At 39.6% G+C, this 26,494-nt stretch overlaps 2 protein-coding genes and 1 long non-coding RNA gene across 4 annotated transcripts; 1 reads left to right on the top strand and 2 right to left on the bottom strand.

The window, feature by feature from the left end:
- The first annotated feature begins 4 nt into the window (after window positions 1-4).
- On the top strand, window positions 5-26,494 carry LOC144646438 (dapdiamide synthesis protein DdaC-like). 2 transcript variants are annotated; one of them, XM_078506028.1, is made up of 4 exons: window positions 5-147; window positions 3,728-4,267; window positions 4,722-4,922; window positions 25,978-26,494. In XM_078506028.1, the coding sequence occupies exons 2-4, from the start codon at window positions 3,728-3,730 to the stop codon at window positions 26,371-26,373; spliced, it is 1,137 nt and encodes a 378-aa protein (XP_078362154.1). In that variant the 5' UTR covers window positions 5-147; the 3' UTR covers window positions 26,374-26,494. The 2 variants fall into 2 exon arrangements, with proteins under 2 accessions (XP_078362154.1, XP_078362153.1); XM_078506027.1 differs by lacking the exon at window positions 25,978-26,494 and adding an exon at window positions 5,558-6,962 and having other exon boundaries at window positions 8-147.
- LOC144646427 (putative phospholipase B-like 2) lies at window positions 7,563-19,062 on the bottom strand. Its single transcript, XM_078506015.1, has 11 exons — window positions 18,819-19,062; window positions 16,411-16,654; window positions 15,670-15,758; window positions 14,736-14,953; window positions 13,225-13,316; window positions 11,757-11,917; window positions 11,100-11,112; window positions 10,361-10,512; window positions 9,719-9,871; window positions 8,864-9,023; window positions 7,563-7,908 (listed from the first exon to the last, which is right to left on the bottom strand). Exons 1-11 carry the CDS (start codon window positions 19,013-19,015, stop codon window positions 7,747-7,749), a joined length of 1,641 nt encoding a protein of 546 aa, XP_078362141.1. The 5' UTR covers window positions 19,016-19,062; the 3' UTR covers window positions 7,563-7,746.
- Window positions 19,801-22,015, bottom strand: LOC144645626 (uncharacterized). Its single transcript, XR_013569314.1, has 2 exons — window positions 21,567-22,015; window positions 19,801-20,246 (listed from the first exon to the last, which is right to left on the bottom strand). It is a non-coding gene; the product is annotated as an uncharacterized LOC144645626 (long non-coding RNA).

The raw sequence follows: 26,494 nt of genomic DNA, 5'->3' as shown, positions 1-26,494 counted from the left end.
CAGAAGTGATTTCAATATCAAGTCACGAAATTCACGAAACACAATTGCAAGGTGTATTAACTTGTATTTGTTCAAATTTACGGTATAAAATGCCGTAAACTGCGAAGAAAGGCTGATAAGTGGAGGGAACCTCAAGAAGGGAGCAAGGTGAGCTATCACAATGGCTTTCAATCGGTCACATGCGGGTGGTTTACAATAGATCTTCAAGAGTTCTCAGAAACGCAGTTGGATTTTCGCTTCGGTGACTTTCATTAGACAGGGTCTGAAAATGAAAATTGAAACAAAATTAAGATTTCAAACGGCGGCTTCCAGAAATCTATGAGTATTATAGCTCTAAAATTTCTTAAGCGATACATAAACTCGATTGAGCCACGTATTGAACCGTCGACGACATTATGGAACACGAAATATTCACTAGCTAGCTTTTCGCAAGACTGTAATAAGACTAATAATGCAAATTGTTAGCCTGTGTGCAACCATCTCCTGTCTCTTCGTGTGTCGTTATGTCTATGTAATTCTGTTCCTGCTACGTCGTTATGCTGTTTTGTTCACACTGGTTATACATCAGTATAAAAACATCAACGTGAGGTTTTCTTCTTTTTTTGCCTTGCGTGACCTTTCTGTCATGTGGTTTCCTTCGCTCGCTACTTCCGCGTGAGGGAATAGAAGACGGCTGTACGCAGGCTTTTAAATTGTCGGTGAAGTCGTAATTGCTTAGGCTAGAAACAGTAATACCACTCTATAGTCTTACTGTACTGAAATATCATGGGGTTACAAACATGAAAAATAAACAGAAATTGTAAGTACCTCTTTAAATTTTGTATCGATTGTCATTCAGCCTATGGTCATTATGGTAATAGGCGACCTACGGTAACCACATAACAGCAAGGTCACGCAATCGCAAAAGTAACGCAAAAAAGTAAACCACGTTGATTTTTCATGTCACTTGTGTGAACAAAACATTATTAACGACAAAGCAGGGACAAAATTATCTGAAAAATACGCATAAGGAAAAACCAGTTTTTCTTTCATTTATGGCCTGGTTTACACAGGAGCCCATCAACTGGAGCCTTCATCTCCCATACTAACCCTTGGAGTCAACCCTTTCCCGTATTAATTTATTTTTAGAACTAATCTCCCGGGGTCTCTCGCGGGAGATTTCGCACCTCAGTCAATCATTTGTCGCATTCCGCTGTGGTTACGCAAGCTGTGTCATCTAAAACAATGGCGCAACGAGAAGGGAAGACTGCAGAATGTTGTTCCTTGTCGTCCTCTAAATTCAGTATTTCTTCGAAGGAAGACATCAAGTAATGCTATGGGCTTAACTGCAGAATACCCTGCCACTTGAACTAAATTCCACGTAGCCGGCTACGCGGTACGCAGAAACTAATTAATAAAAGTTAAAGTATAAAAATAAAATAAATTCAAAATGGCGTTGCATGTTATGTGCTGGCTACGCGGTACGCGGTGCGCAGCGAGAAAGACATGAATTGACACATGAATATACCTCGTTCTTTAATCCATGTGCCCTATGACTAAAAAAACTGCGGGATTTTGTACAGGTCTGTCAAAAAAGTAAGAGCGATTGTTCGAATCGAAAGGCGGCGAGAACGATCTCGCAACTGTGAAATTACGAATATATTTTGAAAAGAGGATGGATAGGCGCAACAGATCGGTCAATATTATTTGCCGTGTAATTCTTCCGATAAGAAGGCAGCTTGATAAAAGCTTGATCGATTCTAATCGTTGTTGTGAACAATAAATTTTACTCAGGGTTGTAAACATTCACACCAAACGAACGTATCAATGGTATAAATTTATAAACAAGGTACGCACTTTGGCCTGTACCAAGTCCCTACCAACACATTGCAAATCAAATTCTACAAGGCAATCAAAACTCTGAGTGACAATAATTCAGACAAGCGCTAGCTTGTGTACGCTTTAGGGTTGACAGGTTTGGTCCTTCGTGGCGAAGGCACTGCACAAACATTAGAATAAAAATCTAAACAGCCGTCCCGGCTAAACGACTCGTTCGGCTTTAGAATTCTCCAGATAGTACAGGCATAGAGTTCTCTTTGGAAACATACAAAGCGAAAGAAATGCACGGGGATTAAAATAAGCGGATCACAAGGTCTCTAACCGAAGAAAGATGTAACATTCAGGCAGTTGGCCTGTACGGGTATAATTTTAAAATTGTAAGATGCGCAATATCTCACCTCTGCAACAGCGACTCAACGATCTCTGCTATAATTCCAGTTGCTGAACTTTAGAAGAAACAAACACATATCATTTTCCTGAGGTTTTATTCGAAGCATGATGATCTTATATTGGCTGGATCTTGGAGCATACGGATAGTCAAAATTTTCATCGAAGTCATCACGTTTATACTGTTCGTCGCCGTATCAAAGAACACGCGTTCGCCACAGCTCGGCCCATATTAAATTATTTCTGCTTTCGTTCGGGAATAGATCTTACAAATCCAGCGTCAAATCTCAAAGTACTGTTTACGTCTAACACTGCATGTAATAAGTCCGTGCAAACCAGAAATCGGTAAGATTCAAACAAGCAACTGAAGCAATTACATATTTCCGATCAACGCCATGACTAAACTGACTTCATTTTCATGGACAAAAAAGTGGTTTATTAATTAACTTTTAGTCGTTTAATATTCATTTACGAGTAAACCAGGCTCTCTCGGCTGTAAAATCAGGAAAGAAGCAAAAATTATAAAGGAAAACGGACAGGGAATGTGCGTACGACATTGGCCGCCATTTTTTTTTACATCGTCGCCCTAGCTGCGCTGCATGTGGTCTGACCACAGGAGCAATGTTTTCGCGGGAAATGTGTTTCTAAAAATAAAAATATACGGGAAAGGGTTGACTCAAGGGTACAGTACGTATGGAGGCTCCAGTTGATGGGCTCCTGGTTTACACTAGCTCGTCATCATACAGGTTAATTTTTGCCGTTCTGTCGCTAGTGCTAACAAGGCTTATGTCTTTCTGCCCATGCATGTTGTTATGTCGTCATGTCTAATAGGAGGGTTCATATATGACGTCCATGCATTTTTTTAAAAATCAATCCGTTGACGTAGGCACTCAAGAAGCCCTATAAGGGGGGTCCAAGTATCCTGTATCCCATTAATTTTTGGCCTAAATATCCCATATCCCATTAATTCCTGAAAAACTTTGAAGTTCGATATTCCACATCTCTTTTCTTAATATCCCGTATCCCTATAATTTTTTCCCGAAATATCCCGTATCCCAATAATTTTTCCCCAAATATCCCGTATCCCTAAAACCCCTAATGGGGCCTCACTCAAGATAGGCTCCGTTTTGCTTGCTAGCACAGCCGGTTTGTCAAATTGCGTTCCTTTCGTGGAATCAGTTAAAGTTGATCGTAGAGGAACAAGTAGAACATGAATTATTCTGATTTTTATCCAAACCAGCGACTGCAAGCTATTTTTGAGATCGTTCCAATACCCTGGCCAGGGAGCCTCGAGCACCATGTTGTTGTAATTCACGTTCAGTGATACAAGTATTTTTGACTCGGCACTTCAATTAACTACGAGAGTCGGAAACTTGAATCCTCCGCGCTGTTCGGATTTCAAGCCTAACGGATATATTTGTATAGATCACTGTGCCAATTTGCGTCTCCATTCCCAGACATCGTTCCTTCAGTTCCTTTATATTGACTTCTTTATATTAATGTCCTTTTACACCTTTCACAGATGATCACGAAAAGCCGTGTTCTTACAGCGTTTTGGAGATTTTCGCCTGGCCTGCCCGGAAGACCAAACCGAACTCTAAGTACCGCCACAGCCAGCATTTGTGAGCAAATACCTAGAGAGGAGCTGGTAACGAAATTCAAGTCGAGGCTAAGAGACAGGCAGTTTCTCCCAGGCTCCTCGGGTGGTGGTTTCCCAGAGTTCCTAGCAGAGCCAAGAGATTCATTCCCACTCGGTGTGAGAGTTAATAACAGGAACCAGTCCTCTCTCGCGGAGCTGACTGAAAAATGCATGCATTATGTACGGGAAAATTTTTCGCGGAGCCCCGCGATATTATTTCGTGGCCTCCCAGCTGAGACAGCGGGGGACTTTTCAGTTATCACTCAAGCAACACAAGAGAAAGCACTGACTTATGAGGGTGGTACGGCGCTACGCTCCCAAGTTGACACACGTGCTGGGACTTACACTGCCAGCAACGAGCCAAGCTGTTTTTCCATAGAATTGCACAATGAAATGGCTTATAGTGATGTTTTCCCTTCCAAGGTAAGTAGAAACACACCACTTTTTGGCTGACTAGGCCGTCGAGCTGTGTTCAATTTTTAACAACTATTCTGCAAAATCGAGCGGAATATCGACGAAGTTGCTTAAGTCAGACGACATATTCCTGGAATGTCGTCTGATTTGGAAAAAAAGGTCCCCTAAAACACCGGAGCAGCTTTGTGTAAAGATGTTTGTGGGATAATAAGCAACAATATGTACTGATATTTGTCCTTGGACAAGTTTTCTTCAAAAATCCCAGTTTTCTCGAGCATCGCTCTCGGAAAACTGTACGGGCAAGGGCAGCTATCTGGTGCATATTTTTGCGCCAAATGGAGGTTATTCACCTATAATTTTCCGTTATGTACAAGGAACAGCTAACAAAGACTTTTTGACCTTTAGCATCGCATATGTTTTATATCTTCTTGCTAAGCTACTGATAGAAGGTGTTCCTTCTTAGGTTATGTTTTTCTGCCTAAAAGAACCCGATGATGGAGGCGAAACACCATTGGCGAAAAACAGCGAAATTCTCACCAAACTGGATCCTGAAGTTGTACAAAAGTTCGAAGAAAAACAAGTGCAATATGTGCGCTACTTGCCGGACAAATCCCACAGAGAATACCAGAACTGGCAGGTCGTGTTCAGAACTGAGAGAAGAGAGGTATTGCACATCCTCGGAGACCGAGGCGCAGTTCGTGGAGTAGGGAAAAAGGGGAAGGCGAAAACTACGAGAAAAAAAATCACCTTTCCCTTGCCCCTTCTAACTGCTCCTGGGTCTCCGAGGATGGGTATTGTATTAGAGATAACGGGGATATCAAGTGCTATACCAGAGAGAGAATTTGCCCAAAGCACTTAAGACCCGGGCTTAGCCAATTCTTTAACCGAAAGCGCATGGTTACTAAACTCTCAAATACGGACAATTTTATCACAAAAAACTGTGCACGTGCACTTGTTTATTTTCTCCAGAGAGCATAAAATTTACCATCTTTATTTATCATCAGACAGTACGCTATCGACATTGCTAGTAGACGCATTTCACATTTGAGCCCAGTAAATTGCTTGCTCCCAATGAGTCTCGCCGTAGCTCAGTGGATAGAGCGCCCGTCTGGTGTGTGGAAGGCCTTGGGTTCGATTCCCTCCGGGGACTAAGATTTCTTCTTTGTCTCACGCTCACCTTTAAGTAACCTGCGATCAGACGTTAGGCAGGGAGGGCATGATTTCAGGTTAACCTTTAAGAGACATGATGGACATTAATTAAATCTTTCTTATTGAGCTGTTACTTGTTTCCGTTGCTAGGACGTAGAAGCACGAGCGAAGCAGCAAGGCTACAAACTGAGGTGGGATGAAAGCGGGGATCTGCACTTGTCGCTAGTCAAACCCGCCTTCATTCCTCACCCGGTGACAGGAGAAAGAACCTGGTTCAACGCAATCTGTAATAACAACAACACAAACGCCAAGGCCATGCCGAGGTTTATCGGCAAGGATGTCCCGGATGACAAACTGCCTCGCCATAGTTTCTATGGCGACGGAAGTGAGATTGAACCGGAAGTGTTGCAACACATGCGGGCAACGGCGTGGTCATGCGCAGTTGGTTTTAGGTGGCAACGAGGCGATTTATTGGTGCTGGATAACTTGGCTGTTCTTCACGCAAGACTTGGATTCACGGGCGATAGAAAGATACTAGTGTATTTGACTGCATGACTGAGACTAATTCGAGCTTTAATATTAGGGACTTTAAGATACCTGGACGGCTGACCTCGAGGACGGCTGACCGGAAGTAATTTTTCGCGTGTAGCCTATATTGCGCATGCCCGCTCCACGCACATTGCCGTCCAGCTCCGTCCAGCTGTTGTCGAGGACATGAGAAGTAGAGTTTTGCCGTCCACCAGTGAACGGGAGTGCTTTTTGCATGATTTCGTTTAAAAATCTCATTATTTTTTTTAATTCTGTTACTTTGTTAGGTGCTCCTTTATGGTATTCTTGGTTTGGTACTGATAAAAAGTTAAGAAGTCAAGTTTCATTTGCGATTGCGAATATATTTGCTGTGCTTTGCATAAACGCTGATGGCGAAGCCACGTGCGTGAAATTATGAACTTTCTTGCCTGTGTTTCCTACAAAAATTTCACTTAGAATTTGTACCCTGTGAATGAAAATAGTGCTTTCTGGTCCCCGACTTTGGGCTAGAAGCGCCAAATGTTTTTCTTCGCATGTTTTGGGCTAAGGAATTATTGATCCACTAACGAAGCCGTCCTTCGTTAACACACGCCGGCTCTTAACGTTGGAAGTTCCCGCCAAGAACGTCGACATCGGCCCAGTCCTCCTTGCAAAATTCTACCTTCCTCGCACCGTCCTCGAGGTCAGCCGTCCAGGTATCTTAAAGTCCCTATTGACCTAGCAGGAGAGCTGGGCGGGATATGTAATATCTTCCACGGCCAGCCCGATGTAACTCAGCTAATAAGCATTTTGTCATACGACCTTTGTTGAAATTGGTACTGTTAGAAATTGGTGAACGTTGACGTGCCCACGAACGGCTCGCGACAATCCTTTCGGCCCACAGACGTCAGTTCACGGTGTTGTTTTTTATAGGATTACGTCCATACGGAGGGAAGATGATAAGTAATGGAAGCATACGGCCTAAAAAGAAAGTAACTGTATAGAGTTATTTAAATACTAAATTTAAATTAAAGCCCATGAACTTTGATTTTGGGGTGGACATTGTTTTCTATGAGTGATGAGATGAGACAGATCGAGACAATGTTGTGTTTCACGTCAATTGCGAGGACGTTACATGGACGTTACAACTCTGGCAATAATTAGACAATGTTCTAGCCTTAAGAAATAGCTTGAAAGTTTTACAACATGTAGCGTTAAATGGCGTTGGTGGAATTCCCCCGCCCGCCGCAATAATAGGGAGCTTAAGCAAACCACGACGGCAACGTGAAGTAGAACGTCACCAAACAAAAGGTTTATGGGCGCAAAATAATAACTCTGCACGTGCGTTTTAATCCTTGTACATTTCTTCGCCGTTCTCTGCGAAACAACGTGAAATGACCAAGTTCTGCGTATATTGGAGAACGTAAACAATGAACGCTAAATTTCCGTATTTCTTTTTGGGATAAACGCCTTCTTTGCATATTCAGCTTGGGCTAGTTGCTAAACCAATAGATACACTGAATACATCTGGATAATTGCGAGATTCTCGAGTAAAATATAAATTCATTTTGCATCTGGCGTTGTCCTTGGCGTCGCCGTCGTCATTGCTAAAGCTCCCTAATATGCTTCATAAAGGCAGATTCTCAGACTAGGTCCAAAAACTTACTTTATTTTTAATCTCTCTCTGTTTTCTTTTCTTTAATTACAAAAACTGCAGCAAAAAGTTCGTCAAAACGATTTCAGTGTTTTTTTCTTACTTTTCATATTTTTATACTAATAAAATTCCGAATACAAAAATAGTAGATATTATTTAAAGAGCGAGCGACGCGGCCTCACTCCCAAGTGACGGTGACTGGTTCAAAGTCCCAGGCGTCAGGATGTCCCATGGGCCTTTTCCAACCCGATGTGCTCCATTTAAATACAGGCTGCTGGTCATGCGTTGGGCCGCTGACCGCCATACACTGTAATGTCTTGACCATTTCAGAATTTGTTACCTGTAAGGAAAGGAAAATGAGAAAAGGTTAAACCGATACCCGTGAACAGCTAACTTGGTAAATAAATCTTCAAAGAAAGCAAAGTAAGAGACGTTTAGCTTTATAGCCATCCTAATAAAATGTTTCGAATCCCATCGCCTGAAAAGTAAGTAAAAGCGTGATTTATTTCCTGTTCTCGGGTATTTCCGATGAATAATCACTCCTATACAGAGGCTCCTTCAGTGTGGGAGAAAAAGGCAAAAAAAAAAAAAACACGAAAAATGAAAAATTAGGGGAGCGCGAAGGGCAGCAGCTTTCTTTCTCTCTTTCCAGTGTCCCCGTACGCTTTCGCGTTCATTTTCCTCAGGCTCCGCGAGCTTGCTTGTCACCTCTCCCATTTCCCAGCCCGTACGAAAAATTAAGAGAGGCCTCTGCGGAGGAGAGAGAAGTATATATCCTTTGAAAACATCATTATTAGGCATCTCACTTAACTACTTCGAACACCTTCAAGAGTGTTACGAGTGATGGCAGTCACGGGGAAGATATATAATCAAGGCTCGCTAAGGGACGGACCATTATTTTTTGGAGGGGGGGGGGGTGAAAAAATCTTCTTCTGCAAACTTTATTTTTTAGTTTATGCACCTCTGCAAACATTTTATTCGAAATGCGAACTATTTTTTGTCATACATATCATGTATGCAAACAATTTATTTTGTCTTTCTAGGCCCTGCAAACAAATTTTTCAATATTTCTCATACCTCCCCCCCCCCCCAAAAAAAAAAAAATGATAATAATAATGATCCGTCCCTAACGCGCAATCGTTTACTTTTTTTATTGTCAGTGTTCCTCTTTTGGCTTTTTTTAACGGACACACCCACTTTCACGAGCGAGGGCGATGGAGAAAGAATCATTTTATGTGGATTGGCTAAAGGTATTTGCTTTCCCTGGCCATGTGACGTCATTATTCTGGCCTCACCTTGGCGTCAATCCCTCCATGTTGTCTGTGTCCCAGGGCTCCAAACGGATATTTTCCATCCGCTGGGTTCAAATCTGACCGAGCCGAGATGGCATTCTCCCCACTGTATGGTGGGGTGCAGTTACAGCGTGACAACGGGTCATGCTGATAGTCATTGTACCTAAAAAATGTCAAAGTTTCAGCGTTAATACAGCCTGGGAGAAGAGCAACGACGTTAAAGGTAACCTCTTTAAGACTAAAATGTTACTAGACAAGACAAAAATTTGTCTTCATTGCTACAGCCATGTAAACAGGTTAATTACATGGAAGACGTTTTGCACTTCATCAAACTTTGACCCCTACTTCCGCACCCAATTTTTCGCTGCATAAACTCGTTTCCCGCAACAATATTGGAGGTCTTTGGAAGTAAACTGTTATTAAAGAAAACTTGAAACACCAACCGAGATTACCAAGAAATGACGGCGTAAAATAAGCAATTCCATTAAGTTTGTAAAGTGGCTTGCTCATTTTCATTCCTTGCGTAAACGACGCTAAGATTGAAGCGAACATTTAACTCCATTCTCCTGATACTCTTGATTTGATTGGCTGATAATCGCGCGAAAAAATCGCAACCGAGTAACATCCAGTTAAAAAAACTACACGGATTTCAGTAAAGCTACGCCATTACTACGGAATTGGAATTTCGGGTCCAATCTCAGACGCGTCTCTCGATGGGAAATGGAGATGATCGCGGTAAGATTCAGGCTGAAGAGCGGTACATAGGATCCTCTTTTACAACAGGTCACCTAATCTAAAAAAAGTAAATAACAAAATAAAATATTACTAGCGATAAATCAGCCTTTAACAGACTTGTACCTCATAAGTTTCATCATGCTGTCCATGTCAACGACCTTGTTATGGTCTCGTTTGAAAATCTGTGCTCGAGGTGCGCCATTGTAACTGAACCATGAGCCATACTTCTCGTAACTTGCCATGTCTCCGCTCATGTTGAAAATGTATGGGAAGTACCTGAAGAAAAGGATGTGTGATTAATAAATGTTACTTGCTTTGTTTATCTATGGGGGACGCAGCTAAACCGAGGGAGTTGTGGTGGTCTGAAAGTGAGCGCGGTGTAACAAGGATCGAGCGGTTCGGGATACTTGTGTTCTTGGGCTCAGTATCTATCTTAGTATATATGAGTACCGGCGAACTGTTGTGAAAGCCAGACAGAATGCTGGGGTTACCTGCGATGAGCCCGTGATTTTCAACGCCGATGTTGCCAAGCAACATGACGTATCCTCATTGCGTCATGCTGACGTGACTGTTTTCGGAAAACTCCCGAGTGTTCATGCTAGCTTATGATTGGCCAATACGAATCGGAAAACACGAATGTTTCAACGAAGATTTGTCGAACACGGCACCTGTTCTGCCGACTGAAATGAAATTTTGTCGTATAGATTTACGAACAAACAAATAAACGAACGACAGTACTTATTTACTCGACTTATTTTTACTCACGGTACGTTGTAGCTTGGCCAGTAAGTGTTTTCCTGCAGAAAAACAGACATATCCGCTGCTTCTATTATCCCGGGTAGCTGTTCCAGTATCAAAAGTGTCCCTGGTCTAATGGCCTCGCCAGGAGTGAACTGCTTGTAATCAAGGACCATCCACTAAGAAAATAAAAACACTGGTAAAGAGCACAACCATTTACAGCAAGGCGCCCAAATGTGTGACCACTTTTAAGTTATTCACATTCTTTCGTGCAGATTTAATCCAATCAAAAGCCGTGGATAGCTTGCAGTTGACTTCTGATTGGATTAAATCTGCACGAAAGAATGTGAATAAATTAAAAGTGGTCACACATTTGGGCGCCTTGCTGTAAAGGCTATAGCCACAAGTTTTCGTTCACAAGCGAAGGGTCCGCTATAGCTACCATTACTCATATGCAAAATACACGGCTATGTTCCCGTGTGAACATAGCTAAAATTGTGCAGCCGATGTAGGCGTTCTCATAGCCAGACCGGTCCAGTTTGGGAAGGAACGGTTCTGAAACTGGACCTGGGGTCCAAAAATCGGACCGTTCCAGGACCGAAAATAGCCTCACCGGTCCAACTTCTGGAAACTTTTCTCTAAAGTTTTTTTTTTAAAGGAAATTCTTCGATACACTCTTTGTGAACCTTAAACGGAGTCTATAAAGAACGTAGTAACATGAACATCATAAAAAATCATAAAAAGATTACAATAACATCTTACCAACCTCGTTATTGTAGCTGTTTCACAGTTCAGATTCCGTTTAATTAAAAAAAAGAAACAAAAAGAAATAAATTAGTATTCTTGTTCACTAATACTGTAATAGCATTACACTGTAAGTCGAATCTGGAAGTTAGAGTCAGAAATTACTTGTAGTTAAGCAGTTAAACAACGTCTCAGATTACGGAAGAAAGTTATTTCTTTCTAAAGAACTTGTTATGCTGCGTCGACGAGCAAGAAAAACACTAAGTTGATTATTAACTAGAAGTTGAAAAGGTAAATCAAATAAATCGCCGTTGCAAATTCGGAAAAGCTGACGTTTCGAGCGTTAGCATTTCATCGCGTACCACTTTGTTTCAACGAAGGGCTAACACTAGCGCTCGAAACGTCAGATTTTCCAAATTCGCGATGGCGGTTTATTTGCCTCAAGGGTTTGATGTTAAATATCTTATCTTAAATATAAATATTTTTAAGATTTTATTTCTCCATTTACTCTTTAGTATTAGTATCATACATAGACAATGTTTCATTATAAATTATGTTCGTCCAAAATACTCCGCTACGCGTCAAATTCTATCGTATTTTCAATTCTCTTCTCAGTGTTTATAAATTTTATGAAAGCCGAATCTCACTCGTGTTCGATATAATTACATGAACAACTTACGTTCCACTGTTGTGCTTTGAGAAGAAATAAGCCCATTCTTCTGTGGTACTTGCCAAACGATTGGCTACGATAGTGCGCATCCACTCCAGAACAATGCCATTGGCTACAACATATTTCCACAGGTCGGGGTTACTGTTTCCGATTGTGGTTTCTTGAGTAACCTGCAGAAAAAGAAGTAGACAACATTCACGAAAATGGTAAAGGGTTTTATTGAGATGAATAAAAGTGCTTTTTCCCATGAATTGTGAAATGGTTGTTTTCTCCCTCTTGATCGTGAAACGTGATTTGGTTACATAGCTGTAAACCGTGAATAAACATTTTTTTCACGAGAATTGTGAAATGGCTGTTTATTTTGTTTTCGCAAAATGCAACTTAAAACCACGATTCGTTATTCCTTACAAAAATTATCCAATAAACGTTTGAAAACAAGACTATGTGTGGTAGATTGCGTGACCAGTGCGTGACCGTGACTGATCATTATGTGGGCCCAAGAGGTTACTGTATTCTGAAAGATTTTTTTTTTAAGAAAATAATATTTTCGTGAAATGTCTATTTTATGTTGCGTGAAGTGTGTAATGGCCATTTTAGTTTTCGTGAAACGTTTTAACAGTTTTAACAGCACTGTGTGAAAGTGTTTCATATACAGTTGACTCCCGATAACTCGAACCTTCAAGGGAAATTGAAAATGGTTCGAGTTATCGGGAGTTCGAGTTATCGGGAATCGAAAACAAATTACCGGAAATAAGGAAAAAAGGGTGTTTACTAATTTTCTATTCATAGAACAGTGTAGACCAGTGTAAATTTTAAATAAACAAATTTATTTAGAGTATAGGTAAGCCGAAAGAGAAAAGAACAACATATTTCTAAATCATTGTCAGGTATACATCAGAACGTAACGTAAAACAAAGCAAATTTAATTGCTGCGAACTTTGTTTCAAAGAGAACAACGCTAATGCTATAGGCTACTGCTACGGAGTTTATTCGATTTACTTTTCGAGAAAAAGTCAGTTAATTCGCCCTGGCGATAATCTTTTAAAGTTTTCTAAGGTGGGGTTTGGAAGAATCGGTATCAACCTCCACACCCGGGCCTCCACAGACGAAGTGAACGTCTGTAGCACGTCAATGGCGTGGCACAGTTCGTGTTTTGAGGGGCGTTCTAACTCGTGTACGTTATTATTTCAAAATAATTTCAACGTTTTGGACTACAGCACACTGTTTGTTTTGACTTGTCATGTATTGACAGACATGGTTCGAGTTATCGAGGGTAAAATTATATAGAAAATGACCTGAAGGGAAACGAAAGTTGGTTCGAGTTAGCGGGAGATTCGAGTTATCGCGGGTTCGAGCTACCGAGGGTAAAATTACAGTAAATGTATAACGGAAATCCAGGGGAAATCGATTTTGGTTCGAGTTAGCGCGAGGTTCGAGTTAGCGAGGGTTCGAGTTATCGGGAGTCGACTGTACACACCATTCCACTGCTTAACATGTAAAAGTCATCTCCACTTGTCATGAGGCCAGGATAAGAAGAGAAACTCTGCTTTCTTCCAGGAATAATATCTCCTAGTTAAAACATTTAGTGAAAAAAAAAGAAGAAATCAAACATAAAATATATGATAACTGTTAGAAGTTATTTACCAGTTAACAAATTTTTGCAGTTTTTAGTGATATGCGAACACTGAATTCAATCCTCGACCAATGGTTTAGGTTTTTTGCTGCCATCAATCATCTTAGCAGACCTCTCAGGAATCAGAAGTGCACTTCAATCGGGTCAAAAGGTCCCATGTCTGCCAGTTGTGATTGGTAGTTTCAATCCGTTTTATTTGTTTCAGTTTTTCATGGTTCATTGGCTGTTGCTATAATAATGCTTGAGGTCAGCAAAAATGTTATCTTTAGACAGTTGAATTTTAAATTTCAGAGTTCGCACATCACTGAAAACCACAATAAAGAGGAATTCAAGAGGATTTTATTTGTGCTCTTCTTTTTTTACAACATATATTTTCTGGTATTCTTAGTAATCTCTGAAAGTTAGTCATCCAGCTGGGATTTTCAACAAGTTTCTGTTTAAATAAATTAAGTAATTTATAGTATTTTTATTTTATTTGGAAATGTCTGGAAAAATTCAGAAATTGATTGCAGAAACATGTAATCAAGCACCTGAATTTTTTTCAGGCTTCTTTATTCCAATTGCTTAAATTGGAAATTCACTGCGATGATCATTTATCACTTTCAGACTTAAGTTTGTTGCATTCTAAAATAAATGGCACGCAATGCATGCAGAAGCGATGAAGTTTCACAAGGGGTCTTACATAAGTTTCAAGAGGAAATTAATGTCAAAAACTTATCGTAAATAAAAGTAGCTGACACCTTGTGCGTGAAAAAGACTTATCAAACTGCAGCGTACATTTTTCAATCATAGGCAGTGTTAGTGATTGTATAAATAGCAAAGTTAGGATCTGATTGAATTTAAATAAATACAGTACTTATAAATTCACAGGCAATTAGGATGCAATTAATACATTTTCTTTGTAGATTTGCTCAGTTGATTAACAGTTATATTTTATTTTATATTTTTAATTTTTTTTCGATTTCCCCATGTTGCAATTGTCTCAACAGAGATTGTGTTATATTATAGTGTGACATCTGATGATCGACATATGATAAGTGCGCGCAAGCTTTTAAGGAAAGGTCAAACGGTCTCTTACTCACAGCGGCCCTTTATATTATAACAATAAGAAGTTTCTGTCTACTGAATAAAATAAATCCCATCATTTATAATTAATCTCTTTCGTTTATACATTGTAATGTGCCATTCTTACTGCACAGGAGTATTTTGCTTTTGTGTTCTACGCGGCGATTTCTTGTTAAGTTAACCTTGATTTTTGTTTGATCACGACAGACTAAGATCCCCCTTCGTGCGATCGATGGCAATAAGCGATGACGTCGTCGCTTAAAAATTAAGAATCCAACGTTATCACTTACCTTTAGTTCCACTAACAGTAAATGCGACATCATAAAGCTTAAAGACTCTTAACAGCTGAGCATAAGATGTCCATGTGACCTGAGAAATGTACAAGTCTTTGTTGCCTGGCAACAGTTTAATCAGTGCTGAACAGGAACCTGAGCCAAACACATGCCGCACTTCCTTCTTTCCTAAAGCTTGCTCCAAGTCTTCCAAATCACCATCGGCTTGCATCAAACTTCAAACAAACATATCATGTATATAAATTTACCAAAGAAAAGCTGGTTTAAGGGTTCTCAGACATGCAATATGTACTTACTGAGGTTTTCATATTCTACGGACAAAATAAAGATTTTCACTAGATGTGAATATAACTAATACATTTTCCACAAAATAATTGTTAGTTTCTAAAGAATTTTCCTGGTGATTTCTTTGGGTAGACTCTTATTAATTATCTCGTAATGCTAACTCGGTTTACAATAATTTAGACTATGAGCCCAAGTTTTTTATAAGCAAATAGTCAATGAGGCACGTCAGCCGAGTTTACTATCACTCAATCATAGAAATTGATGGCTGATTGCAGTCCAAAACCTGCAAATTTATGTACGTTAAAGCAAAAAATCAAGGAAAATTTTATCTTGTAAGAAGTAATGGACACGCCATTGTGCTCTCTCAGCGAATAATCAGAAAACAATGGGAGAACGAATCAGATTCGCAGGATTTCAACAGAACATGGCTGTCAGTTTCTACTAATATTGAATAACCAAATCATTGGACCCTTACATAATGGTATTGTGAAAAACGTATTGCAATATGAATGCTGAAACGACAGAATACCGAAACTATATGGTATTTGACTTCTTTATCACCAGGTTACACTATATTAGTGTGAATTGTTGAGGTCTCAAGTGCATGATTTCAAAAAAAAGCACACCAAATGGACACTGAACTTACAGGAATACAAAATCATCAACAGGAGGAAGGGTTTTATTGTGGCGATAACCTTGTTTAATCCCTTCAGACTGCTCAAGTATCAGGCTTATCTAAAATATTGACACAAAATTATTATGTTATTATTACGAATTATATACTGGTATATATAGTCAAGAAATTAACAAGTAAAAGGAAATCTGTCCATGTGGGAGTAGTTGTCCTAATGGTAGATATATGACGCTATATCCACCAGATAACTAACAACTATTCACTGAAGTGGAGGTAGCTAGTGGTGGATATTAAAATTTTACCGAGCAGCCAAGTCGTGAGGTAAATACTCACCACTAGCCGCCGACACTGACACTGACCTCCAATACCAACACTATACTAAAACAGTGTAGTAATATAGCCCAAAAGGATGATTTTTGACTAGTTTTTTCCTGTCAAAGTTTACAGTTTTCTTGCATACATTGCTCGGAGGTGAGTAGCCAATCAGCGCAACCAAAAGCGCTTTCCACTGTTTCAGGGCAAGCACTAACAAAACAAACTACTGTAAACTATCCATTTGATTGCCACAAAAGCTCTATTTGGCCCTAGGAGGGGGAGGGGGGGGGGTTAGGTCCTTTCAAGGGATGGCTTATAAAAGATGGGGGAGGGGATAGGAGGGAGTTTTATTTTAAATTGTGAGCCTTACACTTGCAAAGAGAGCTTGCAATAAAATATCAGTGGTTGAGTGATAATTTATTGTTACCTAAAACTCACCTGGTACCAGTATTGGTCATTAGGGTTGCTTTCAATTTGCCCCATAATCCACTTCAGATTATCACCAAAGAAATTCCCCAACTTTGTGCAGAACTCAGGATCGGCATTGCAGTAGCCTGCCAGTGTATTTTGATAGCCTTTGTACATCAGTTCGGCTGTCAGTGACCCCTCTGTCATTCCTACTGCCATTGCTTGAGTCTTGTCTGGTAACGAAGCATTGGAGTGAACCTCCAAGAATGACCATCTAAAAGGGAACAAAAAACTTAATCAAGTCTTTTATTATTTTAAGTGGTCCTGAATATATAGGAGATAGAATGGGCATGTGGTTAAAAAATACAAAAAAAAAAAAAAAAAAAAGAAAAGCACCAACCCCTAAATTAACCCGGGGCGACTTACATCACCTTCCTTTGGCTAACATGCCTTTCTCTCAGTCTTATAGCGGAGCTCCAGTGTGCGAAGCATGCCAGCGGAGCACCATGGGTAAGGAAATTTGGTAAACCCATGAAGCTGAAAAAATTTGGTTATCGAGTGAGCATACGTGCGCCCGCCCGCCCCCGTCTACAGAATCAGCGGGGGAAGTCTTGGTTTCAATCTTTGATAATGGACATCCACAAAATGGTCAATTGACAGCTGTCAAAACAAGGTACAAGATATCTGCTGACCAGTATCACATGTCCATATTGCGGGCTCAGGTGTACAGCTCATCAAGGTCATTTGTTTTTTCTGAAGTTGCCCACTGACCAGGTTATTGTTTTTCATTGTATTGCAGGCTCAAATCTTATTTTTCTTGGGTAATGACAGGATTTTGTTAGCACAATTTCTGCGATTTGCCGGAGTTGACGATTTATTACAGCTATGGATCCTTAATAACGGTAACTTTAATAACATTATTTTCAACAAAGAGCATTTTCACAAAATTTTAAGAACCAGAAAATTAGTGTGGAGCTCCGTTTTTAGGCTTGGATAAATCTATATATTATTTATTTGTTTTTTGCTGTCGAGGAACTATCTGCTGATAGCTGGCCCACAGAAATTTGATGTTTTTAAAACTGAAATAAATGTTAATATTCTAGTTTTGAGAACATTCAAACAAGGGGCAACCATCAGACCCATAGGCGTACGGGCACCTTTGGACCTGGGGGGGGGGGGGGGGAGACATAATTGCCCGAAAACAAAAGACATGCATTAAAAGCCAAACAAAAAGGCAAAATGGACAACGAAACGTGCATCGAAATAATTGTGTTCAAACTTCAACTTGCCTGCTTGCTTTAAGGAAACTACAGTTTTTTTTTATTAATTTCGTGGTGTTGCCCGAAGATGTCAATATCACTGTATCTTTTTTCTTCGGAAATATATTATTTATCCACTCCTGAGTTCAGCAAAAATTAATGTATTTTTGGGCAGCCAATTTACATTCCCTCACTTGAAATATATGAAAAAGCCTGTCAGGTAAATGGTTAAACCATTTCGTTGAAATTTTGGAGCTAGCTCTTACGACGTAACATTAATTTTGTCAGGGTCAAAGCACTAGCTTCATCACATCTGTAACAGCTTTGTTTCAAGGTCTTAGCCTGGATTCACCACGCTTTCAATGTTGCATCAGCAGCATGTAAAATTCAAATATTGACAAGAACATCAATATTTGTTTGGGCAAAATTGCATTTTTAAACCTCAGCTGCTGATCAGAAGACTGCAGGCTCAGGTCACTTGTGCAGTATCGAAAACATATAGAAAGTGCAATATTTTCCAAAAGTATCGATACTTTCAAAAATGTCAAAATATTGGGTATTGAATAGACCCAATGCAAATATGGCAGCTGTTATCAGCTCCCAGAAAAATCATTTGTCAACGAAATTAAATTACTTTAACTTAAAGATAAAGTCAAAGTAAATCAGTGTACGAAGTTTAAAGGCTATACTTCCATCTAATGGGAAGTTACAGGGTGATTTATATTGCCAAAAACATGAAAACGAGGCTAGGCAGGCGAGGGTGACTTTCTCCATAGAAATCTCTTAAATTTTAATGAGTCATAACTTTGCAGCCATTTAACCCAAAACACTGAAACTTCTTAAAATAGCATAATATTTCATATATATTTAAGTGCCACCATCAGCGTTTTAAGAAACTTGACCAAACAACAGAAATGAATGAAAACCATTTTTGCATAAGGTCTATGGAACTGCGGCAATTTTAGTCTCGAAACCCCTTTATAGCTAGGTTTGTTTGGACCGGAAGCTAAGATGGATACGAAGTTTATAAAAAACTTACCTGAGCTAAACGATCTTTTAAATACTATGACTTATCTTGGCTTCTTCTATAAAGACCAGCTTATAGTCATTTCGACGACTTAAACTACTAACTAATCAAATAAGCTCATAAATCTAATTTCGATTTTGACAGTCGCTCACCCAGTGGAATCAATTTCATCACGGAATTTGCCCCAAGCCACCATAGGCTGCGAGGAATCATATCCAGCTTTTATAATCAGAGTTTTGCCATCGGAATCCAACACCACAGAAGCAAGGCTTTCTTTTCCATTCGCTTCAATAATGCAGGCACAAACCGGTAGCAAAAGCAGAAGAAACCTCATTGCTGCAACGACCATATTTCCTTCCGCACTGGACTGATATTGTCACGAGATTAGAACCCAGCTTTACTCTTTTTCTTGTTGCGGGCCCAAGAGAGGCCCGCAACCCTAATCTTGACAGTGACCAGCGGATTGCGTATTACGCGTGCGCGCCACGTTTATAAACCCATTCTCGTCTCTCGTCCCCAGAGGCCGCGATCCTTCTGGTCAGCACGGGTGCTGACCAGAAGGATCGCGGCCTCTGGGGACGAGAATGTTATAAACCGAAAAGAGAAGCGGAAGTTGAAAATTTTTGTTCTTCCACTAAGCACGATCGGAATGCGAAAATGTGTCAATCACGACAGTTTTTGTCGTAACACCGGAAGAGAAAAATCTGTTCTCCAAGAACGAATGCGAAAAATAAGTTAATCTCACAACAGCTTGTCACATAAGATCTAAACCTTCTGTCGCATGGAAGGCGTTATGTTTTGCTTATTGTCGAGAAATTCGTTATAACACTGACAACATAGCGAGTTAACCGACTGAGAAAAATTCACATCCCGATCAGTTCACACCGCGTGCTCGATTACAATTCCCAAATCGACAATCAAAAGATAACTTCGATCGGTTCGCGGCAATAAGCAAAATTATTAACATGTATTCCCGTTACTCGGAATAATTTTCTTTTGTCCATTTTATCATTTATTTATCGACACAGATAAATTCGTTATAACACTTACAACATAGCGAGTTTACCGACTGAGAAAATCACATCTCAATTCACACTGCACCGCAAAAATCCTTGCGTGACGCGTTACTCAGAATAATTGTCTTTTGTCCATTTTATCATTTCAGTCATTAATTTATCGGCACTGCCTACCGGTACCTTGTCTATGTGCGTCAAGGCCCGCACTTTTTAACCTGTGGTTACCACTAGTTTTATACACAAAATCATAACTGCCCTGGAAGTGGGTGGGTGGGAAAATAGCGAAGTAAAAGCGAAACTGGAAACTGCTAAAGGCCGAGCTCTACGGCACTGCTGCTACGATAGTTAGAAATGTACAATACACTAGTCACAAGAGCTTTGTAAAGTACAAGTATGTCGACATAACATTGTGTAATCATGCTCGTGGATCTATTTTATTGGCTAGTTTAATGTCTTGTGATTTTCATACCATCTACAAAACTATTGCTCATTATATAATAACCAGAATTCTACGAGCATTTTGATTGGTTCTTACTTATGATCTATCAGAATTTATATAATAACCTGAATTCTACGCGCGTTTTGATTGGTTCTTTTTTATGATCTATCAGAGTACAGACACATGGTTGACGTCACGCGGTGGTGTGACTCGCGCGCGTGATCAGAGTTCATAGTCCAAATCAGAGTTTTCGGCAAAGTTTTTCAAACTTACGGGGCCACAACAAAGCAAAAAAAATATAATTACAAATCTTTAGTGAGAAACAATACGCTAAGCATCGTTCACCTTTCGAAGCATTTAACTGGGCGAAACAAGCTACATCTACATCTACATTTATTAAGTTGATAACATCGTTTAAGACATCACATCAACTATGAGAGTACAAAATAACAAAAACAAAATGTACATGTTTGCTTGAAGAAGACAGTGTATTATTCGAGAAATTATCCGAAATCTGTATGAAAGTTTGACCGGTGTCAGTGTACAGTTGGACGACGCCACGGGAAACAAACGAAATTGCGGTTGAACGCTTCGGTTAATGACCGTTAATGCTTACATGCAGATTTGAACAACTTTCCAAATCGGAATAAAGGTTAGTTTTTTCATTGACTTTCAATTGACCATTTTTCTGTTTATTCAATCGGATTAACAATGCTTTGTGTTAACGAAAACTTAAGCTTAATAGTGAAATCAAAACAACTTAGCTCATCGGCACGGCAGCATTGCTCACACAGAAGCCCGGGGGGGGGGGGTACTCCCTATAATGGCCTATACGGGGAGGCTCCGCCCAAAAGGGGTACCTTTTTCAGGCTTCAGGTATATAAAAGGGTAGGGATTTCACGAGTTTAAGTATATGAAAGGGTATGGAAATTTGTCATTTGGCTATTTAAAAGGGCCTTTAATTAAAATATTTCGAACAGACGCAATTTATGGCTGTATTATTTTAATTTATTAAGCGCTACATAAAAATGACAAGAAAACGTCCTTTTTTAAGTCCACGCCATGTCTCTTAAGTATATAAAAGGGGTACCTTTTTTCAGTTAAAGGTATACGAAAGGGGTACAATTTCTGTCAAAAATGGTATATAAAAGGGTAAGGGGTTAGAACTTGGGGCGGAGCCTCCCCGTATAAAACTTTTCTGAGTACCCCCCCCCGGGCACAGAAGTGTGCTGAAGTCTTGTGTTATTATATAAAACAAATAGATTTCATTTTGCCGTGGGTCTGTTCAGTAATAGATCACAGAAGACGTCAAAATGTGGTATGAACATCAGTGACCCACTCGGCTAGCGCCTCGTGGGCCACTTCTCTGTTCATACCACATTTTGACGTCATCTGTGATCTATTACTGAACAGACGCACGGCAAAATGAAATCTATTTGTTAAACAGACACATGGATGACGTCACGCGGTGGTGTGACTCGCGCGCGTGATCAGAGTTCATAGTCCAAATCAGAGTTGTCGGCAAAGTTTTTCAAACTTGCGGGGCCACAACAAAGCAACCTCGTCCCCGGGGCGCTTTTCCCTTCAGAGCGGGAGGGGCAGGCCAGATGAAAATCTCCAAAACGATGTAAGAACACGGCTTTTCGTGATCATCTGTGTAAGGTTAAAGGGCATTAATAATATAAAGAAGTCAATATATTCTCCGGAAAATATAGTGGTTTCCCTTGCCCTTTCTAACTGCCCCGGCCTGGGTCTACGAGGATGGGTATTGCATTGTATTAGAGATAACGGGGAGCTAGATCTGGGCTGATAGATCGATACCAAGTGCTATATACCAGAGAGAGAATTTGCCCAAAGCACTTAAGACCCGGGCTTAGCCAATTCTTTAACCGAAAGCGCATGGTTACTTAACTCTCAAATACGGGCTTTTACTTGGGGTAGAAGAGCACAGAATGCGTCATCAGAATGGAATGATCCATTAGCAAAATTATTCATAATTTAGGCACAGCAAATATAATGTATGTAAAAAACACTGAATAATTTTGGAGGTTGTTGACCCCTGGAAACATATTATTTTCCCTATCTGGAAGTGTGGAAATGTGGAAATCTGGCAATGAATACTTAATCAGTTAACAGTCCAAGTCTAGAAGTGTGGAAATCTGGAAATGTGGAAATCTGGCAATGAATACTTAATCAGTTAACAGTCCAAGTCTAGAAGTGTGGAAATCTGGAAATGTGGAAATCTGGCAATGAATACCTAATCAGTTAACAGTCCAAGTCTATAGAAGTGTGGAAATCTGGAAATCTGGCAATGAGTACTTAATCAGTTAACAGTCCATGTCTGGAAGTGTGGAAATCTGGAAATGTGGAAATCTGGCAATGAATACCTAATCAGTTAACAGTCCAAGTCTAGAAGTGTGGAAATCTGGAAATCTGGCAATGAGTACTTAATCAGTTAACAGTCCATGTCTGGAAGTGTGGAAATCTGGAAATCTGGCAATGAGTACTTAATCAGTCAACAGTCCATGTCTGGAAGTGTGGAAATCTGGAAATCTGGCAATGGATACTTAATCAGTTAACAGTCCACGTCTAGAAGTGTGGAAATCTGGAAATCTGGCAATGAGTACTTAATCAGTTAACAGTCCATGTCTGGAAGTGTGGAAATCTGGAAATCTGGCAATGAGTACTTAATCAGTCAACAGTCCATGTCTGGAAGTGTGGAAATCTGGAAATCTGGCAATGGATACTTAATCAGTTAACAGTCCACGTCTAGAAGTGTGGAAATCTGGAAATCTGGCAATGAGTACTTAATCAGTTAACAGTCCATGTCTGGAAGTGTGGAAATCTGGAAATCTGGAAATGTGGAAATCTGGCAATGGATACTTAATCAGATAACAGTCCACGTCTAGAAGTGTGGAAATGTGGAAATCTGACAATGAATACTCAATCAGTTAACAGGCTAAGTGTTCAACATAACTTTTATTGGCTGTAAGCATCATACAATATTTATTATAACTCATTTAAAAAAATTGGTTGAATCTAAATGCAAACATCTGCTTTAAATACAAAAAATAAATTATTTCAATCTTTCTTATCAATTAAATATCATCATTCATATATCTTTAAAATCTCTTAGTATGACAGGATTCTCTAAATTAGTGTCATTTAATGGTGTCAATGCAAACTTTGCCATTCTCTGTAATTATTTCTTTGTAATGAAATGTATGTAACAAAACGTAAAGCATGTCCTCTACTGTTAAAATTCCTAGCAAAGACATTGTAAAAATTTTAATAAAAATTATCTATTAAAAAAACTGTCTGCTTTTTCAGGATTGTTTGTTTTAAAGACAAACATTAACAACTTAACAATAAACAACTAGTGAAATAAACCTTTTATGATATATAGTACAAGATATTTTATATTATGTGCCTTTCTAACTGCCATTCTCTGTAATTAATTCTTTGTAATGAAATGTATGTAACGAAATGCAATGCATGTCCTTTACTGTTAAAGTTTATCAGAGAGCGGTAAAGGTACTAGTGGGGTTGGGGTGGGGAGATGATGCATTTGAAAAATTCAGCTTATGAGGAAGAGTAACCATTTCACATGAGAGGCCATTTTGTGAAACAAATATATAAATATATAAATATATAAATATATCATTAAAAAGAATTAATTACAGAGAATGGCAGTAAGAAATTAAAGGCACATAATATAAAATATCTTGTACTATATATCATAAAAGGTTTATTTCACTAGTTATTTATTGTTAAGTTGTTAATGTTTGTCTTTAAAACAAACAATCCTGAAAAAGCAGATGATGACCTTTGACTTTTTAGATCAGAAAAAATAACACAGAGCTGTGAACAATGAAGATAAGATTTAAATAATTTTAATTAATGAAATTGAAATTAATGTTATTTATTGTATTTAAAGCAGATGTTGGCCTTTAAAGGCCTTTTCTAAAGGATATTTTTATAATATATATTCTATGATGCTTACAGAAAATTAAGAAAATTAAAGTTATGTTGAACACAAGTTCTGTTTGCTGCATTTTCCTAGGGTGATATGTACCACCAAGGTGATACTTAAACTTAGCCTGTTAACTGATTAAGTATTCATTTCCAGATTTCCACACTTCCAGACATGGACTGTTAACTGATTAAGTACTCGTTGCCAGATTTCCACATTTCCAGATTTCCACACTTCCAGACGTGGACTGTTAACTGATTAAGTATTCATTGGCAGATTTCCACATTTCCAGATTTCCACACTTCCAGACGTGGACTGTTAACTGATTAAGTATTCATTGGCAGATTTCCACATTTCCAGATTTCCACACTTCCAGACTAAAGTCTGTTAACTGATTAAGTATTCATTGCCAGATTTCCAGATTTCCACACTTCCAGACATGGACTGTTAACTGATTAAGTACTCATTGCCAGATTTCCAGATTTCCACACTTCCAGACTAAAGTCTGTTAACTGATTAAGTATTCATTGCCAGATTTCCACATTTCCAGATTTCCACACTTCTAGACTTGGACTGTTAACTGATTAGGTATTCATTGCCAGATTTCCACATTTCCAGATTTCCACACTTCTAGACTTGGACTGTTAACTGATTAAGTATTCATTGCCAGATTTCCACATTTCCAGATTTCCACACTTCCAGACGTGGACTGTTAACTGATTAAGTATTCATTGGCAGATTTCCACATTTCCAGATTTCCACACTTCTAGACTTGGACTGTTAACCGATTAAGTATTCATTGCCAGATTTCCACATTTCCAGATTTCCACACTTCTAGACTTGGACTGTTAACTGATTAAGTATTCATTGCCAGATTTCCACATTTCCACACTTCTAGACTTGGACTGTTAACTGATCAAGTATTCATTGCCAGATTTCCACATTTCCACACTTCCAGATAGGGTAAAATAATATGTTTCCAGGGGTCAACAACCTCCAAAATTATTCAGTGTTTTTTACATACATTATATTTGCTGTGCCTAAATTATGAATAATTTTGCTAATGGATCATTCCATTCTGATGACGCATTCTGTGCTCTTCTACCCCAAGTAAAAGCCTATTTGCGGACAATTTTATCACAAAAAAAAACTGCACGTGCACTTGTTTATTCTCTCCAGAGAGAAAAAGTGATTATGGATGCAACGCAGGAGGTCATGGGCTTGATTCCGTTCGGGGATTCAGATTTTTTTGTCCCACGCCGGTGACATGATAAGTATAATAAACATTACTACCGAGCATAACATTTACCATCTTTATTTATCATCAGACCGTGCGCTATCGACATTGCTGATTCTAGCAGTATGCAGGACGCATTTCACATATGAGCCCAGTAAATTGCCTTGCTTACCATGAGTCTTTTCGTAGCTCAGTGGATAGAGCGCCCGTCTGGTGTGTGGAAGGCCATGGGTTCGATTCCCGTCGGGAACTCAGATTTCTTCCTTGTCCCACGCTTGAAGAAGCCTGCGAGTAGGCTCACCTTTAAGTAACCTGTGATCAGGCGTTAAGCCTGGTTTTCACTAGCGACGCAAGCACAAGCGCGATCACGCAAAAAGGACAAATTTTGACCTTTGAGCTTGCGCTTGCCGCAAGCACAAGCACAAGGGTCAAAATGCAATGCGCTTGTGCTTTTGCTTGAGTCGAAGACTTTTTCATGAAAAAATTAAGAGCTGTTATCCTTGCGCTTGTGTTGCGCTTGTGCTTGCGTCGCTAGTGAAAACCAGGCTTAAGGAAGAGAGGGCATGATTTCAGGTTAACCTTTAAGAGACATGATGGGCATTAATTACATCTTTCTTATTGAGCTGTTACTTGTTTCCGTTGCTAGGACGTAGAGGCACGAGCGAAGCAGCAAGGCTACAAACTGAGGTGGGATGAAAGCGGGGATCTGCACTTGTCGCTAGTCAAACCCGTGTTTATTAGTCACCCGGTGACAGGAGAAAGAACCTGGTTCAACGCAATCTGTAATAACAACAACACAAACGCCAAGGCCATGCCCAGGTTTATCGGCAAGGATATCCCGGATGACAAACTGCCTCGCCATAGTTTCTATGGCGACGGAAGTGAGATTGAACCGGAAGTGTTGCAACACATGCGGGCAACGGCGTGGTCATGCGCAGTTGGTTTTAGGTGGCAACGAGGCGATTTATTGGTGCTGGATAACTTGGCTGTTCTTCACGCAAGACTTGGATTCACGGACGATAGAAAGATACTAGCGCTATAGCGTATTTGACTGCATGACTGAAACTAATACGAGCTTTAATATTGACCTAGTGGGAGAGCTGGGCGGGATATGTCATATCTTCCACGACCAGCCCAATGTAACTCAGCCGATAAGCATGTTG

This window comes from Oculina patagonica, chromosome 3, assembly GCF_052425735.1.
Source record: "Oculina patagonica isolate OP01 chromosome 3, crgOcupat, whole genome shotgun sequence".
NCBI classification, from domain to species: Eukaryota; Metazoa; Cnidaria; class Anthozoa; order Scleractinia; family Oculinidae; genus Oculina; species Oculina patagonica.
Note: the sequence above shows the minus strand (reverse complement) of the source record. Positions and strands in the feature narration are given on the sequence as shown.